Here is an 18,239-nt window from a genome sequence, read left to right as displayed (position 1 = left end):
CTCTTTCCTTGTCTGTAAAATGAGGCGATAACAGAAGCTACATCATGAAGTGGTGTAAGAATTAGATGAAATAATCCAAGTAGAACCTTAAGCACTGTGCCTGCCAATGTATAAGTATTGGACAAATGACATCTGTTACTACTTACCTGTAAGTATCTAAGACTCGAATATGCAGCTACTGCTCCTAGCAGATTGCACCACCACCACGATGCCCTTCCCATCTGAGGTTTGTCTGATCCAGCTGACAGTGCTGGCCTCTTCTTCCTCTCCTCAGAAGCTCATGACCCCCACCCTGGTGATCTCAGGACATGAGAATCAGCCCCCCACCACATCCCAGGAAAGAGCAAGGTTACCCTGGTCCTCAGTGCAAAGGGAAGGGGAAAGGGGGGAGTGGGAAAGGGGGACTGAAGGATCATGGGGGGAGGTCAGGGCAATGTGCTGCAGTAGGAATTTCGGAGCTGGGAAAGATGCCATCAACCAAGCAAGAAATGACCAGAGCCTGAGGTTAGCCTGTAACTTAGAGAGAGGAAAAGTGCAGATTTGGGGAAAGGGAGGAAAATGTGTGAGTAGAATTGGAAGAGATGAGTCCCAGAATGAAGCATCACTCTTCCCCCTGCATCACAGCCAAGCGGCAATAGATGTGAGACAAGAGTCAGAAATGAGAGAACGAAAAACCAGAGCCCTGACTCTGCTGTGTATATGACGGATGAATCTGACAGGTAGTCTAGGATGCGGAGGGGCAGTTGTCTCATGGCTGTGAAGCTTAGAATTCTTCCCACAGGGCTGTGATGGTAGCAGTTTCAATGCAAATTTGTTAGACTTGATAAGTGCACTGAGTGTTTATTACATGTGAATTCAATGCATTAGTAGAAAAAAAGTGACAATTCCTAGACCTAGTATGAGTGTGGTTTCTGAATATTTTTCCTGCTGGTGTCAGGTTTAAGGGAAAAAATAGCCGAGTAGGAAAGAAATAGCAGGAATTTGGGGTTTTTTGCTCACTGGGGAACACAGGCTTTCCAAACAGGGGTGGAGAGAAGTTAAGTGGCCTGGGTTGTTTCCCAGCTCTGAGTGAGTTGGCTCCAGAACACACTCAATCTCCCCAAGATGGCAGTCTTCAGTTCCAAAATTTTTCTGAGAAACGTACAGTCCTGCGGGGGCTCCTTACAGAGCTGCTGTAGCCCCAAAGACACATCTAAGGGGATCTTCCCTGTCTCTTTCTAGCCAACCAGTCAGGCACAGGGTAGCTGGTCATAAAAGCTTTAATTGAATGACCCACCTACTGAATGTTTCACGGTGATCTGTCAAAGATGTTGGAGAAAAAGAAGGGTTTATCTATAGATTAAAAGAGACCTGTTTGTGAAGTTCCAGATAAATTCATCAAAGCTGAATTTCTGTGTAGGTTTATGTGCTTTGCTTGTGCCCTAATCATGTGTGTCTTAATAATCATGGCTACCATTGTGTATGTCATGCAGAACACTGGTGTCTCTATACAAGTAGGAGCAGGGCTTCAGCTACTATAATGCCAAACGTTCTCCGCCCCCCCCCCGCCAAAACACACACTAGTATTTTTTCAAATTGAGATTTATAGTATTATTTTTTTCCACCAATATTAAACTGTTTCTTCACCAACACTTATTTTCCACTCTTAAATTTTTGCCAAATCTGTAGGTGTAACATGGTATCTTGCGGTTTTCATTTGTGTCCTCTTGAGTGCTTAAGAGTTTGAGAATCTTTTTTTTATGCTTATTGCCATTTGTGTTTTCTCTCCTGTGAAAGGCTTGCTTATGCCTTTTGCTCACTTTGGGGGGAATTGCCTTTTTCTGAAATATTTTTTAGATGTTTATGCATTCCGGATGGGAATCGTTTATGAATATTATATATGTAATATATAATTATGTGTCTGGAGTGATTAACATCGATAAGTCCTCTCCTTCACTTTAAAGACCTAAAGACACTCTAAAGATAATTCACACAACTTTGAGACCTAGCAGTGTCACGAGTTATCCTACACAGTTTTAAGGAAATCTTTCCTTGTGATCAAGCCCCCTAGAGTCTCACAGGAACCTCTCTCTTCCCCCAATCTGGGCCTTTCCGTCGTGTTTCAAAGACTAGCAAACTCATGATGCAAGCGCACCAAGGAGGCATTCAAGAAGAGCCCCATAAGTGAACAAACGAATGAAGGAAAGCATGTTACTGCGTTGTTGGTAAAGTGAGGAAAAAAGGAATGTTGGATGGCCACACCGGCTGATGATCGGCCGGCCTCCAGGACACACGGTGCGGGGAGAGCAGGGGACGCAGAAGAGGGTGTCTTTCTTTACACCCGGGCGTCGCCGCCCAGCGGCTCCCAACTCGGTGCGCAGAAGGCAGCGCTGATGGGTCGCGGGTCCGAGGTGGGCGCGGCGGCGCTCCGGGCCCCGCCCCTTCCCGCCCCCCGACGCCGCCGCGGCCCCGGCCCCGGCGCGGCCGCGCGAGAGCCTGCGCACTGGGGCCCCCGCGCCGGTGGCGCCTCCCGGCTCGGCGGCTCCGAAGATGGCGGAGCGCGCCGGCCGCGGCACATCCTTGAGGGGACTGCGCGAGCGGATGGGTGAGCGGGCCGGCGGCTCCCGGGGGTGCTCGGGCCCGTGCGGGGCGCGGGGGTCCCCGGCTTCGGGGACCGTCAGAGCGGCGCTGCCGGCGCCGGGGAACTTTTCTCCGGAGTCGCCTCGCGCGCCGTCGGGTCCCCCCTCACCCCCGTCGGGGCGCCCTGGGACGGGCCGGGGCGCCGAGAGGGGACGCGGGCGGGAGGGGAGACCCGCCCGCGCGCTTCAGCCCGCGGTCCAGCTGCCGCCGCCGACGGCCGCACCCCCTCTGGCGGGCGGGCCGCGAGAAAACTAACGGGCGAGGGCGGGCGCCCGGCACCCGGGAGCCGAGGCCGGCCCCGAGCCCCGCCTGCCCCTGGGGGGCGCCGGGCGCCGCGACGGCCCTCCCGGCTCCGGGCAGCCCTGGAGATTCCCGTGTGCCCTCGACGCTCCAGTTTTCTTCGTCTTCCACAGTCGGAACCCCGGGCTCTCCCGAGGCTTGACCTCCCGCGCCCTCCTGGTCAGGATCTGGTTAAGGTCCTGTGAGGAGGGGCCCGTGAGGGTCTTGATTTGAAATTGGGGAGGAGACTTGCCCCCATCCCCCGCTCCTCTTGGCTTGCCTCCTGTCGCACGTGATCGCGAGGATGTCACCGTCCGTGGGCGTCTGGCAGACCCTAGGCTGAACTGAACGAAACTCAGCGCTTCTGGGTGCTTTCTTCTAAACTGGGCCCATCACCAAAGAAATTTTGCTCCCAAATCGTTTATTTTATAAAATTGGGCAGCGCATGACTTAGCCCAGAAGACTGCTCCAGTGCTTGAGCTAGTGTATGTTGCTTGTAGGAGGTTGCTTCTAGTTCTCGAGCTAGTTTCCTCCTATATGAGCTTGAGTAAAACAGTCTTATTGATTTTATTGAAGTCCTTCGGAAATTTTCCATTTGCAGTTAAGAAATTAATTTAGACTGGCTGCAATTGGAAGGGTTTATGTGACTTCAGAACGCTTTGAATTAACTCCCCAGAGACTATATCAGCAGCAAATACACTTTCGTTATTGCACAGGGAGAAAAATTGTTCTGTCTTTAGCTTATTATGGTTCACCTACAGGGAGAGTTTGCGATACATTCAGATTGTTTTATTGCTTATTGGCACCTAAGGTTCTCTGACATTGACTTATTTCACTGATTTATCCAGAACCAGCGTTCTGGATAACCACCCCCCCAACGTAGTTTTATATTGAACGTTGCGAAGTATTTTTAAAATTTTACATGGGACAGTTGCTTGAATTCACAGTATTTCAAACCAAAAACTTGAAAGCAAAATAAAAAAGGCTTAACCCAGAACCCGAGTTGACATCTTTGCTGCCCATTTCATATTAGGAATGAAAACATCATATATTAAAGTTTTCGGAGGATCACTTTGATTAGAAAGACCTTACTTCATGGTCACAGCATTTTCCTGAAGGGGACAAAGGGTCAATGAAATATGCTGCCACTTTGTGACAATTGTTAGTTTTTTCTTATACAAATAACAGTAAGTAAACTTTGTTGCTGTTTTAGGCAAAATTCCCTGAATCCCCCTTATTTTTGTTGTTCCCTGATTGCAAATTTCTTTGGTTTCTTTTTTTTTTTTCTTAATATTTTCTCACCCTCTCCCTGGTCTAATGACATGCAAACTTTAAGTAATAAGGCCATGAACAGAGAGCCTTGGTGTGGGTGGAATGCATCTGCAGGGGACCACACCACTCCAAACTACTCAGCTTTGAAGAAGGGTGGATCCGGGACTGGGCCAGCAGCTGTGTGGGAAGGCTCAGGAACTGGGTTGCTGGAAGACAGTCTGCTGCTAGACACCACTTGCAGCCTACGCTTTGAAGGCTGCATCCAGCAGGAGCTCAAGACTTGTACCAACTCTTTTTATTCTGTTACCCAAACAACAGTGAATAGCACTGTATTCGTTAATCTGTAGCAATTTGGTTTCATGGTATGCTTGTTTCTTGCCACAGTCATAGCCCTTCTTAAAATAATTTTTAAAAAACCTTTCAATCATTTTTTTTGCAATCTATGCCCTTTGCTAAGTAATAAGAAATACTGTTTCACTAGTTTATGTGATTAAATCACATAAATTAAATGTTAAACATTAAATGTTTCCAGTTAGTACCAAAGAAGGGTCATGGAGAGGTGGGGCTATAGATTTTATGTGGAACTCTGTGGTGTCAAGAGCAACAACTGTGGCAGACAGTGTTGAATTGCTAGTAAGTATTGGGATGAATATTTATCATTAATATAAGGTTAAACATTTTGGGGTGATCATGCTGTTGCCTACCAGGCTCCTCCGTCCATGGGGTTCTCCAGGCAAGAATACTGGAGTGGGTTGCCATTTCCTTCTCCAAGGAAGATTATTACCATTCTTGAAATAACTGTCTTAGAAAAATGTTCTTCTTTTCTTGCATTTTGCTTGCCCTAGTAGAGCAGAGCCCTTATGACACAGATTTTGTGTGTGTTGAGGAAGGAGGTTTAGGATAGAAGCAGAAATTTTCTACTATGTTGAAGTCAGTAATGACCTAAAATGCTTTATGTCCAGAAGGGGCCTCAAAATTTCAATGATATCTTTTAAAAATCTATCAAGTGTAAAACATTCTTTAACTTTGGCATTCTAGTGGCACCTATTTTTGGTTCATTTTTTTCTGAGGCTTTTATTGGGTTAGATAGCTGGAATGATTTTTATTTTCTCCTCGTAGAAGGAGAATGGCAGAGTTCCCTGGTGGTCCAGGGCTTAGGACTCTGCTGTTACTGCTGAGGGTTCAATCCCTGGCTGGGGAACTAAATTGCCATAAGCCTTGAGGTGCCACCAAAAAAAAAAAAGAGAATCATTTTCTTTTTGTATTGTTTTTTACACATTTTTTTTAAAACTTAGGCTTTCCTTAGCCACAGCATAATAGTGATTTCTTTTTAAAATAAAAGTAAATGTTTTATTTTAAAATAATTTTCATTGCTGTATTTCCAAAGTATGTTTTATACCAAAACCCATATATTTCATTTACTTATTGTTGAATACGTTGTATACATTTAGATCTTAATTCCTTTATTGTGGTATTTTAAAAAGAAGTGACCTTAAAAGTATCTGAAGTAGGAGTATTAAACTAAGTCATATAAAGGTTCATGTCGGTTTTGTACAGTCTGGTCCTTCATAATTATATAATATTTCAAAGTAAAGTTACAATTCAAGTAAGTTCTGGCTTTGCCAGTTCCTATCTGTGATTTGGGAAAGTTATATTTAGCTTCAGTTTGCTCATCTGTAAAGAAAATAGTGAAGAAAATAATATCCACTTTATAGGATTATTATGAGAATTAAATGAGGTAATCAATGAAAACAACTTCATAAATGGTGAAGTGATATACATTATTCGTTATGGCAATTTTTTGGAAATACAGATTAAGATTCGTAACTCAGTTTTAGTAATAAGATCTACATGTTTTCTCATTTAATCTCCAGCCAGAAAGTAACTTTTAACTTTAATTTGGGGTTTAGAGTTAGTATAAGAACTATAGAAATACTCTATTGCACCTGTTACTTTAAAGTGAATTAAATTCCTCATTGAATGGAGTTGAATAAAATGTTCATTTTGTTAACTCCAGACATGGAGGCTTTCCCCTAGTGTCTGGACATTTTTAGAACCTGTCCTTTTGGTGAATGTATTTCTTGTCGGTGGGAATATGGAAGTAAGGGTCTAAAAACCAGATTTGAGGGACGTTCCCTGATTGTTTAATGGTTAGGACTTGGCATTTTCACTGCCATGGCCTGGGATCAACCCCTGGTCAGAGAACTGAGATCCCGCAAACCACCCTGTGCAGCCAAAAAAAAAAAAAAATTAGATTTTATATAACTTGTATATGGTGTGGTTCATTATTGCCACCACAACTACTTTTAAGTTTACTTGTGATTAATAAGATCTTTAAATCTAGTAAAATTGTACAGTTTGAGGGAAATTGTCCTTATGGCCAACTAAATTGTGCCAAAATATGGATTTTCCTTAGGACTTTAAAGCAGGAAAACTGAATATGCAAAAGCAATGGTGGTTTTCTCTATACTCACATAGAAATGTGAGTGGAAGGGGGGTGTGTAGGACGGTTTATTTAACTTTCGACTACATAAGAATTTTCTTAGTACACCAGGACTGAAATTCAGAGAATAATTGTGGTCCACAAAATTAATAAATTACTGAAGAAGTTTATAACTGAAGAAGTTTAGCAGAGTCCAATCTTCAATTCAAATTTATCTAGATCATGGATTATCTGAGCTGTTTGGTCTCTGGGATTAAAAAAAAATCATTTCCCCTTTTCAAATGGTGGTCTCTATGGCAGCAATTGTGTCACTTTCAGGGTTACTCTGTAAAATGGCTCCCAGATATCTTTCATCAGTGGCAAGTAACATCTCCAAGTCTATTTATTTTGAGTACAACCACAGACCCTCTAGTCTCTTAACTGCCCATCTTCAACTGTTCTACCTTTTTCTTGATGTGTAGAGACCAGAATTGTATGCAGTATCACAGGGGCATGTTTCGTGTGTTTTTATACTAGGGTAGAAGAGTTTTCAGTGTTATTCTCCAGCTCCTTCCTGAAGATGCCTGCTACTGTGAGGCATTTTAGATACAGTCATATATGGAAAGAGTTCAGGGAATTCCCCAATAACTTGTTTTGGTATCATCCACAATTTTAGTTTTTCTTACTTTCCCTCAAATTGTGCTTCCACGCTCTTATACTCCACCCTTATTGAAGTTTATTTACCTTTTTCTACCTGTTTACACAAGATGTGTTAATTAATATTTATTAACTTGATATTTTCCTACCTCGAAAAATACCATCCCTCTGGAACTTCCTTGATTGTTTCTCCACCTTTACTGTGCATCAGAATAGAGCTTTTAGCAACTGCAAAGGCCTGGGCCCCATTCTCAGAGAGTGGAAGTGGGGAGGGGAAAGCATTGCTAATTTTTTTTAAAACAATTTGGGTGACTCTACTGGGGAGCCAGGGTAGATAGCCCCTGATCAAGGTAATTTATAAATGTTCTCCTTAATATTGGGCCCAATCTCTGAGGCTCTCACTGTTGACTCTTTTGCTTCCAAATTCAAATCCATAAACTCCAGATCTTTTTTAAATTCCCCCAGTTTATGGCGAAACATTTTTTCCGAATCCTTGCCAGCTCAGTTTTTCTATTACTTGGTATAATGTCTTGTCTGAGGCATTTTTGAGATCTGTTACTCATTAGCTCTTATTCATCCACCAGCTCATGCTTCTGCTTCCACTGACAACTCTGTGTGCACAGATAGGCTGGCGTGTCTACAGTAAACAGTGTTAATTCTTTGTTGAATATTGTTGAACATCATAGGTATTCAGTATGTCTTTGCTGACCCAGTCATCTGTCATGCCTTCTAGAAGAGATGTTATCCTTTATCCTTGAAGATACAGTTTGCCACCCCTGGATTAGCTGTTTGTCTTCTTAATATTTAATCCCTTTCCTTTATCTCCCTGCATTTTAGTTGCTGCTGCTAATGCCATTGCTGAAGAAAGACGCAGTCAAGGTAGCTTTAGTTCTCTTCCATCCCAGCCTTCAAATATAAAATCACCATTTAAGCCAGGTATAATTTCTAGAGGACTTTGATAGATGTCAAAGTATTATATCCTTTAAGTTTGATATCCTATCGATATCTAATTATATTCTTTCTTTTTTAGTAATAGATGGCTCTGTGCTTAAAAATGACATAAAACAAAGATTAGCGAAGGAGCGAAGAGAAGAGAAAAAAAGACAAGATGATGGTATTTTTAAAATTAATTTTTATTGGAGTATAGTTACTTTATAATGTTGCATCAGTTTATACTGTAGAGCAAAATGAATCAAGATGACGGTATATTTTAGACTTTTTAAAAAATCAAAATGAATAAATTTTACATTAAGGTTACATATTTTCAAAGTGGTTTTACTTTTTAATCTTTTTTTTACTAGTATGTGTTATACAGTATGTGTTAATGTCTTTTTACTTTATGTGTTATATTGGATTAAAAACATATTCTAAATGAAATAAGATCCGTGAAAAAAAAATATTTGGCCAAGTTTTATTTTTGAAATAGTAGTTTCTGTTAGCTTTAATTTTCTGAAAACTAAAGTATGAAAATTTATTCAGCATTTGTAGAAACAAGCAAAATGGGATTTCAGTAAAAATGACTCTGAAAACAAAAATGAAGGAATTCCCTGGAGGTCCAGTGGTTAATCCTGTGCTTTTACTGCCGGAGGCCTGGGGTTCAATCCCAGATTGGGGAACCAAGATCCCACAAGCCATGGCATGGCCAAAAACAGAAATGAATTTGTTAATAATCTTAGCATAGATATGGTATCTTTCACTGATTGCTATGCTTTCTCAAGTGTGACTTTGTATCAATTAAGATCTAAAATAATCTAATATTCTTTTCTAAAAGAACCATAATCTTGAGAGAATGCTTTTTCAGCTATGTATTTTCCTCATCTGGCCCTGTAAATCCACTGCAAAACTAGTGCTCACCTTCATTCAAATGGAATAGCAGTTGTCTGTTTTGGTGAGGAGCAGTTTCTTCCTGTAGCTCTTTAGAAGAGTATTTTTACAACTGCATGGATGCTCTCCAGGCTTTAGTGAGAGGAAATTTGAATGTCGGAAAACATCATGCTGGTCAGTAATGTGGTATGTGCCCATGAAGGTCAAATTGGCATGCTTAATACGGTCTGTTTAGATGAGACCTGTAAAAAGAAATTTCATATTAGAAGGGAAAAAGCCATATATTCTGGCCATGTGTTTTTTAATTCTTCTTTTAGTGTACAGCATATTAATCTGATGGGGTTTGACTTCAGCTCAAGTCAACAGAATCATCACATGAAAGAAAATATTTGTTTTGAATTTGGAATTTTAGTTCAGACAGGAGGAGAGTCATTTAAGCCAATTTAGTTCTCAGGAGTTAAATGAACACCCAGTGGAAATGATTCTTTCGTGGCCATCTCTGGTCATTTATATAATAAATCTTTAGTTATTAGCACAGGTTATGTTATTTTTAAGAAAGAGAATAAAATACATTAACTTTCTTTCTCTTCTGTAATGTGGAAAACTTAAACATTTTCTTGGCTCTTACCTTGCATTTGGAATATTTCAGCTAATAAAGAGATACAGCTACTTGAGAAAGAAAGAAAGTCTAAGATCATATATGAAAAACAGATGGAAGAAAAACTGCGAAAGCTGAGGGAACAGAAAGAAAAAGATGAACAACGGAGAATATCTGCAGAAAAAAGGAGAAATGAAATGTTAGAGGAAGAAAGGGTACGTGTTTTTCTTCTCTGTTAAGCAGATGATACGCTGTGTTGCCTGGTTCTGCAGTACTTTTTTCTTAGCCCTTCTCTGCTTTTATTGGAACCGATCCCTATTCTTCTGAACTAAAACCAGTTCTTCTTTGGTCTTTCCTTGAACATTAGAGGCTCTTGCCCCATCCTGATCTGAGGCCTGAGTTTGGGCTAGCAGCTGAGGTGAAGAGGAGCCTTGCACATCCAGGGAGAGAGCCCTGTGCACCTGCAGGCTGCCTGCAGCCTGGGCTTTGTTCTGAGGCGCTTTCTCTCCTACCGAAGGTGTTGTCCCACTGCCTAGCATTCACCCACCCTCTATCAGGCCCTCTGATAGGGCCCCCTCTGACCCTGACCGTCTGCTTCTCACCACTGCGGTCGTTGTGTGAGTGGCAGAGCGCAGCGGAGCAGAGCCTTCCACCCATGGTTCCCCGGCTCCCTTTGGTTTGCTCTCTCTCCCTCTCCCTTGCTGTCGCTTTCTTTCTCTGTGTTGTGGCCTTGCTGTCTTCCTGTCTGGACTCTGGGTGTCTTCGGCGCCCTCCTCACACGAGTCACTGCCTTTGTCCTGCCCTCTCTGTCCCTCCCTGTCCCTCTTCAGTCAGCTTGCCTTTGGCTGTGTCTCTGTGGCCACCTGTCTCAATTTGTAGGCTTCTCTCTGACACCAAGTTTTTCTGCCGTGGGTTGTTCCACATCTTTACTGTGAGTGTCCTGGGCTCCTTTGGAATTGGCGTGTTCCGTGCTGTTCTTCACTGCCATTCTCTCTCTCTGTCTTCCCGTGCCCCTCAAGTGTCCCTGCATGAGCCTTGGCCTGTCTCTGGCTCTTGGTCTGACTCTGGCCCTTTTCTGCCAATGGAACCCCCTTTTGCTTTCATCTTTCTTTGTCTTAGCTTCTCCCTCCTTTTTGCTCCCCATCTTTGGAGTTTCTGCTATTGTTCTCTCCGCGTGTGGGTTTTGATCCTCTCCCTGTCTTTTTTTTCTGTTGCTCTAATTTTAAAATGTTTTTTCTTTCCTTTCCCCTTTGTTTCCATTTCTCTCCCAAGAGCCCTCTTCTCTGTGTCTTTCTCTATGGTGCTCACTCTTCTTCCTAACTTTTACACACAGTTGGCGCTTGAAAATGCCTCACCCACTCCCCCTGCTGCTTATCCCCATCGGTGAATCTTCTTTATTTTCGGACTGCTCCTGTGGTGTTTCTTCCCTATCCATGGTTCACCAGCACCTTCTCTTTTTCTGCAAATTCCAGATTTAATGAACTGTCATTCAGAACTTGTATCACTCTATCTTCCTCTGTGAAATGTCTCCTTAAAATTACTTCTCTGTGGTAAAGAATGAAGGCCAGAGAGACTGAACTTGACAAAGACAGAACCAAAGAGAGTAAAATAGGAAACTGCTGGGTCAGGAAAGGTCCCTGGAGGACAGTGGGAGAGTCCAAAGGACTGCGAGTAGAAAAGACCCTCTTAGGAAAAGAGGAACCTGAGAGAGAACACAGGGAAGGAAGAAGCAACAAAATGGCACTGTAGACAGAGTGGGAGTGAGCGAGAGAGCCAGACAAGAGGCCAGAAGACAAGGAGAAAGGTCCAAAGAAAACCGGCCCCAGAGAGCTAACGTGGGAGAGACCTAGACAGAGCAGGGAGCGTTCACCACTGAGGAGGCTGCACAAAGAGAGAATGATCCAGCAGAGCAGGAAAAAACCCCAAACTCAGTGGTGGTGAGGCGGGGCGAGTCGTGGACGGGGGCACATGGGAAAGAGGACAGGAGCTTCCACGTGAGCCACAGATGCCAGAAGGAACCTGCAAGAGCATGGAGGCTCAGCACATCTGGAAACAGCAATAGAGTGCTTAGGAGAGAGGTTTTAATAATACAAGAATATTCTGGTTTTAATCTTTATTATACTTCTGGGGTGCCTAAGTAATTTAGAACAGCTTCCTTTCTGTTAGAAATATAATTGAAAATATTGTCAGTAGATAAGTTTCATTTTGAAATCGCAGTTGCTTTTATCCTCAGTGGATGTGGATGACTCCATTTTCCTAATATGTTCACCCTCTAAACTGTGGGAACATTGTAAGGATGATGTTGCTATGAAACAGTTGTCAGGGAAGAATAGAAAGCTTTCTGGCCCTGAGGTTGATTTGCTTGCGTGAGTGTAGCCCATGGTATGTTGCAGCACAGGGATGAGGAATAGAAAGCTGTGTGTCATTTCTGACAGTGGCGCTGTTTGCCGCTGTGTGGCATCTGCATTTGTAGACCTGTTATCCTGCGCAGTTTAGACTGAAACTGAGGTCAAGACAAACACATCTCTTTTTAAAAACTTGATTAGTTAACACGAGAATTTAAGAAGTTAGAAATGTGGATATAATAGAGGATCTGGCATAGTTTCACTTGAATGTATTGATTTTTTATCCTGCTTCATTCTACAAAGAATTTAAGGTATATTTTAAAAACTGTATACCACAACCAGATGAGAAAATAAATGTTTGAGGGAATCAAGCAGAGGGGGGAATTAAAGTAAGAAAATAATAAAACAAGGTATGATTAGCATACATCAAAGCGTACTACTCAGTCCTTGTATAGTTGCTGGAATAGGCTACACCTTTATTTCTAAATTTCCTAATGATACAAGCAAAGAGGGAAGCATGGTCAGTTTCTTGATTCATATCCATAAGATTAAAACCTACTTAGTTGGGAAAGTGTGGATTCATACCTGAAATGTTTCCAATTTTAACTTTTGTCTTTTATAAACAAAATTTTGCCTGATTAAAAAATTTGGTGGTAGGGTATTTTATAACGATAGATCAGAATTATGCTAGTGAATATAATACATACGTAAACATTTATTGGGCTTTTATTTTTAAATAGGAGAAATTCAAAGCCGTCCTTCATCGTACACTGGAAAAGAGCAGCCATGTTGACCGTCGAAAAAGATGGTCATGGGAGGGCTGTACAGCCGTAAATTCCCAAAATAAGACCGGTAATTAATAAAACTGCTAAACTTTTAAGTTTATTCATTTTCATATGTAAATATTAGCTGTTAGTATAAGGTTGAATTTACAGCGGGTGTTCAGCTTTGTATCCTAAGTGAAAACACTGCCATGTATTCTTTGGCATGCATTTAAATTTGTGTCATGTGAGATTGCCAAAGAAACAGGTGAAATTTTATAATAACTTTATTTTATACAGTATATCCAAAATCTTACCATTTAAACTTGTAATCTGTGTAAAAATGAATAATAATTGATAAGCTTTACACACCTTTATCCAGTGCATATTTTAAAAATAAATTGCTCTGTTTACTAATGATGTACTATAATTTTTCCTATGTGTGGATGTAATTCTAAGCAATTGCATAAAATGTAAGTTAAATTTCCATAATTTATAAGGAATGATTGACAGTGAGCATTGTGTACCTAATTAATACATGTTTATGCTCTGCATAAGTACATCATGAGCTCATCTTGTTTCAGCTAATGATGCTTTTTTAAATATGAGTACGGTAAATCTTGTATCTTTTCTCAGTCAATAAACATTCCACATCTACTGAAAAGCTTGAGCAGGGGACTTCTGGATTACATAGACAAATGTCATCTACTGGTCTTCAAAATTCTGTTGCCAAGAGTAAGTATTTATTTCATGTATTTTACTGAGTTTCAAATCAGTGAAATCAAGTCTTTATATGTATTTTTACAGTACTACTTACTCTTTAGATCGTAGGACATTATCAGTTCTAAAATTTTCAAATGATGCTACATTATCAACATTTACTTTAATCTATAGCTCCCCAAAAGAATTCTTGTTTTCTTCTTTTGGCCACTCGGCTTGTGGGATCTTTGTTCCCTGACCAGGGATTGAACTCTTGGCAATGACAGCACAGCGTCCTAACTCATGAACTGCCAGGGAATTCCCCAAAGGGTTCTTCTTTAAACAGACTTCCATCAGTATTCTGAACCGGAATATTTAAAGTGAAATGAAAGTGTCTACGCAAAAGGGATTATTTTCCCATATGACTAGTTTGGGTTGCTAACATTGTGACATCTGTGCCAAATATTAATTATCATTTTTATTTTAAAAATACTAGTTGAGAGAATTCCTTGGCAGTCTGGTGGTTAGGACTTGGTGCTTTCATCTCTTTGGCCTGGGGTTCAATCTTTGGTGAACTAAGATCCTGCAAGCCATGCAGCACAGCCAAAACAAAAAACAACTTATTAAAACTAAAGTGTATACATTAGTTTAGTAATAGATGTCATGGACTGTGTCTAAAATTATACATTGTGTATTCCAAATTTGGGAACTTTGATATTGTCAGTCAGTATGAGACATTTTCTCTCTTTTTATTATTTCCTAGATAATTTTATTTCTCTTTGGATAACTTACTTAAAGAGTAATCTGGTTTTAGCTTTGGGCACGTAGAATCTCTTCATAATACTTGAAATTAAAAAAAATTCTTACAAGGAAGAGTAGAGAAGATAAAAAAAGTTTGGAAAAAAGGAGTGGCTCACTCCTGAAGGAATCTGTTTAAACGGCATGTAAATAGTAATGTTCCTGGACTTCTCTGGCAGTCCACTGGTTAAGACTTCATGCTCCTAATGCATGGGGTACGGGTTCGATCTCTGGTTGGTGAACTAAGATCCCACATACTATGTGGCATGGCCAAAAATTTTTCTTAATTTTCTTAAAAAGTATTACTTTTTTGCCTTTGATCTCCAGAAACACCAGAAAAGAGGCGAAGTTCATCTTTGAATAGAAGATGTAGCAGACTGCATTCATCTACAGAAACAGAACAAGTGGAAGAAAAACAACCTGGTTAGTTATTTCTAAGTGCCAATCTTAACTGGTGGTTTAAATATGTTATATTTATGTCAACATTCAGCTGCTTGAGAAGCCAATCCAAAACATTAGAAGCCAAAATATCCCTTCTTTAACTAAAAATGTACTTTGGTGATATGCTTATTTGGCTGAAGCCAGAAGAATCTCTTTATTATTTTTTTTCTTTTTCCCAAAACTGAATTTTATTGGAAGGTCTAGTTCTCATTAAATGTCATACAACAATAAAATATATAATTCTGCAGTGAAGCAGAGAACTAGACCATAGAATGTTGGTATAGATAGATTTGTCCTGAAGCACTTCATTCCTTGGAACATTTCATTAGTTAGTATATAGAAGTTCTAAATTACTGGCCACATTTTGAACTTCAAAGCTATGCTGCTTCACAGCATAATCCACATCTATCCTTCGGGTGTGTTTTCACTGCTGATCATTACATACAAGATTTCCAAATTATTACTGAAGTACTTGTTTATTTAAAGTTGTTTCTGACACCTTTCCCTTAAGTTTTCCCTATTAAACATGATTGTTCCTTTTTGTTTCATAACTGTTCACTTACAGAGGATTCAGGTCACATCCTGTTAAAACAAATGTCATTGTGGCAGGGATCTTCATGAACTTAAAAGTTTATTGGAGCAAGCTATTTCCAGCAAGGTTTATTTAATTCACTCAGTTCCCTGGGAGCTAGTGGCAATGAACTTGACAAATGTGACTTTCAGTGACATATCTGGAGGAATCCATGTCAGAGTGCTTTTGTCATTTACAGCTTTATTCTCCACATGTGAGTTTCTCCGTAGAGACTCCATACATTGGGTATGGTAATAGAATAGATACATTACCTGGATCCCCGCATTGGGATTATTGTGGTATGCTGGGGCCTTTGCCTGTCTACTCAGGTCTTATCTTCCCTAACAGTGCAGTCCCATCAGGTGGCAGTGTTTGGTCCTATTATGTATGTGTGGTTCTCAATTGCCTCTGCTTTTAGGCTGGGATACTTATCATTCAGAGCAGTTCACATTGCTCTTTCTTGCTTTTTCCATTTATTTGTGAGACCTCAAACTGAGTCCTTTCTGTTTGTTCTCATCATTTAGTTTGTTAGCTATATACCTCTCTTTGGGAGAATCCTTTAATCGGTTGCATGCTCATCCCAACAGAAGTGTCAGTAGCCAGGAACAAAAGTGCTGCTTCATTAGTAGTTTAATAGCAATAATCCAGGAAATAAGCATAGGATAGAGTGCCTGAAAATGTTAGCATTTGTGCCTAAAAAGTAGGTTGTATCAGTTAATTTTTTGCAGAAAGGCATAAAAATAATTTGAATCAATACTTTGCAAATGAGTGAGTCTGCGGAACATTTTATGATGCATATTTATTTTACGATGGCAAGCATGGTGGAGTAGTTATCAGGGTAATTTATAGGATGAGATAAGGAGTTTTGGTGGTTGTTAAATTTTAAAAGCATGGGTTTCTTGACCTGTCCTTAAATATATCACAGTATTATAAAAAGGGCTGGATTTTAGGTACATAGGGAAACTTAAATAATACCAAGAGAGAAAGCCAACCTTCTTTTTTTCTTAAAATGTGGAATCACATTGAGTGGCTCTTTAGCTTTTAATTAAGAACATAAAGATTGTTAGTAAAATAGGGACTTCCCTGGCAGTCCAGTGTTTAAGACTTTGCCTTCCAATGCAGGGGTCCAGGTTTGATCTCTGTTCGGGGAGCTAAAAATCCCACATGCCTTGTGGCTAAAAAAACCCGAAGCATAAAACAAAAGGAATATTGTAACAAATGCAGTAAAGACTTCAAACATGGTCCATGTTAAAAAAAAATGTTTAAAAGATGATTATTGGTAAAAACAGATTTTCAGGGTTATGAGTCACATATCATGTTAAATATGCCTCTGGGGAGTAAGTCCTCAATCATAGAGAGCTCTAATGCATTGTTCCCATCCTTTTTCTCTTTTTTTCCCTCCACTTTTTCCTTTCCAGAATATATCCTGCCCCCTTTGCTTGTTTTTCGGTCAATATCCATATGATTAGTGAACCAAAGTGCTATCATAGACTTTGTTGTAGTGCAGCTTTATTTCTCTTGATTTGAATTCCTGACTTTGTTTCTGCGTAGTTGTATGTGTGTCAAATTATTTTCTGCCCATCTCTCCCCAGTGTATTGTGAGGTATTCTAATTCAGTTCAGTTCCATTCAGTTGCTTAGTCATGTCTGACTCTTTGCAACCCCATGGACTGCAGCACATTAGGCTTCCCTGTCCATCACCAACTCCCAGAGCTTGCTCAAACTCATGTTCATCGAGTCAGTGATGCCATCCAACTGTCTCATCCTCTGTCATCCCCTTCTCCTCCTGCCTTTAGTCTTCCCCAGCATCAGGGTCTTTTCTAATGAGTCAGTTCTTCGAATGAGGTGGCCAAAGTATTGAAACTTCAGTTTCAGCATCTGTCCTTCCAGTGAATATTCAGGATTGATTTCCTTTAGGATTGACTGATTTGATCTCCTTGCAGTCCAAGGGTCTCTCAAGAGTCTTCTCCGACACCACAGTTCAAAAACATCAATTTTATTTATTTAATCGGTTGTGTGCTTATCCCAACAAAAGTGTCCTTTTAGGACATCAGTCAGACTGATGCTTTCTTTATGGTTCAACTCTCACATCCATACATGACTACCGGAAGGACTATAACTTTGACTAGATGGACCTTTGTCAGCAAAGTAAATGTTTCTGCTTTTTAATATGCTGTCTAGGTTTGTCATAGCTTTTCTTCCAAAGAGCAAGTGTCTTTTAATTTCGTGGCTGCAGTCACCATCTGCAGTGATTTTGGAGCCCAAGAAAATAAAGTCTGTCACCATTTGCATTGTTTCCCCCATCTATTTGCCATGAAGTGATGGGACCAGATGCCATGGTCTTCGTGTTTTGAATGTTTTAAGCCAGCATTTTCACTCTCCTCTTTCAGTTTCATCCAGAAGCTCTTTAGTTCTTCACTTTCTGCCATAAGGGTGGTATCATCTGCATATCTGAGGTTATTGATATTTCTCCCTGCAGTCTTGATTCCATTTTGTGCTTCATTCAGCCCGGCATTTTAGCCTGATGTACTCTGCATAGAAGTTAAATAAGCAGGATGACAGTATACAGGCTTGATGTACTCTTTTCCCAATTTGGAACCAGTCCATTGTTCCATGTCTGGTTCTAACTGTTGATTCTTGATCTGCATACAGTTTTCTCAGGAGGCAGGTAAGGTGGTCTGGTATTCCCATCTCTTTGAGAGTTTTCCATAGTTTGTTGTGATCCACATAGTCAAAGGTTTTAGTGTAGTCACTGAAGCAGATGTTTTTTCTGGAATTCTCTTACTTTTTCTGTGATCCAGTGAGTGTTGGCAATTTGATCTCTGGTTCCTCTGCCTTTTCTAATTAGAATTCTAATTACTTTTTAAAATATGTTACTCCCATAAAAAATCTCAATGGTTTGTCTTAAATTTCTTTAGCTATTAGAAATCTAGTTATTATACTTTTATTTTCTG

The 18,239-nt window shown here is 40.5% G+C and overlaps 1 protein-coding gene across 4 annotated transcripts in view; it reads left to right on the top strand.

The window, feature by feature from the left end:
* The first annotated feature begins 2,460 nt into the window (after window positions 1–2,460).
* The window catches only part of MAP7D3 (MAP7 domain containing 3), a 31,916-nt gene continuing 16,137 nt past the window's right edge, over window positions 2,461–18,239 (top strand). For all 4 annotated transcript variants that reach the window (XM_055438770.2, XM_055438769.2, XM_055438768.2 and 1 more), the window contains exons 1-7: window positions 2,461–2,584; window positions 8,087–8,185; window positions 8,280–8,363; window positions 9,723–9,886; window positions 12,757–12,868; window positions 13,414–13,512; window positions 14,602–14,697. In XM_055438770.2, the coding sequence (XP_055294745.2) occupies window positions 2,530–2,584; window positions 8,087–8,185; window positions 8,280–8,363; window positions 9,723–9,886; window positions 12,757–12,868; window positions 13,414–13,512; window positions 14,602–14,697 (709 nt within the window). In that variant the 5' untranslated portion in view covers window positions 2,461–2,529. The remainder of the gene's footprint in view (window positions 2,585–8,086; window positions 8,186–8,279; window positions 8,364–9,722; window positions 9,887–12,756; window positions 12,869–13,413; window positions 13,513–14,601; window positions 14,698–18,239) is intronic.

Source organism: Moschus berezovskii, chromosome X (assembly GCF_049115385.1).
Source record: "Moschus berezovskii isolate FMDL1 chromosome X, NW_MosBer_1.0, whole genome shotgun sequence".
Classification (NCBI taxonomy): Eukaryota; Metazoa; Chordata; class Mammalia; order Artiodactyla; family Moschidae; genus Moschus; species Moschus berezovskii.
This window is presented reverse-complemented; position numbering and strand designations above follow the sequence as displayed.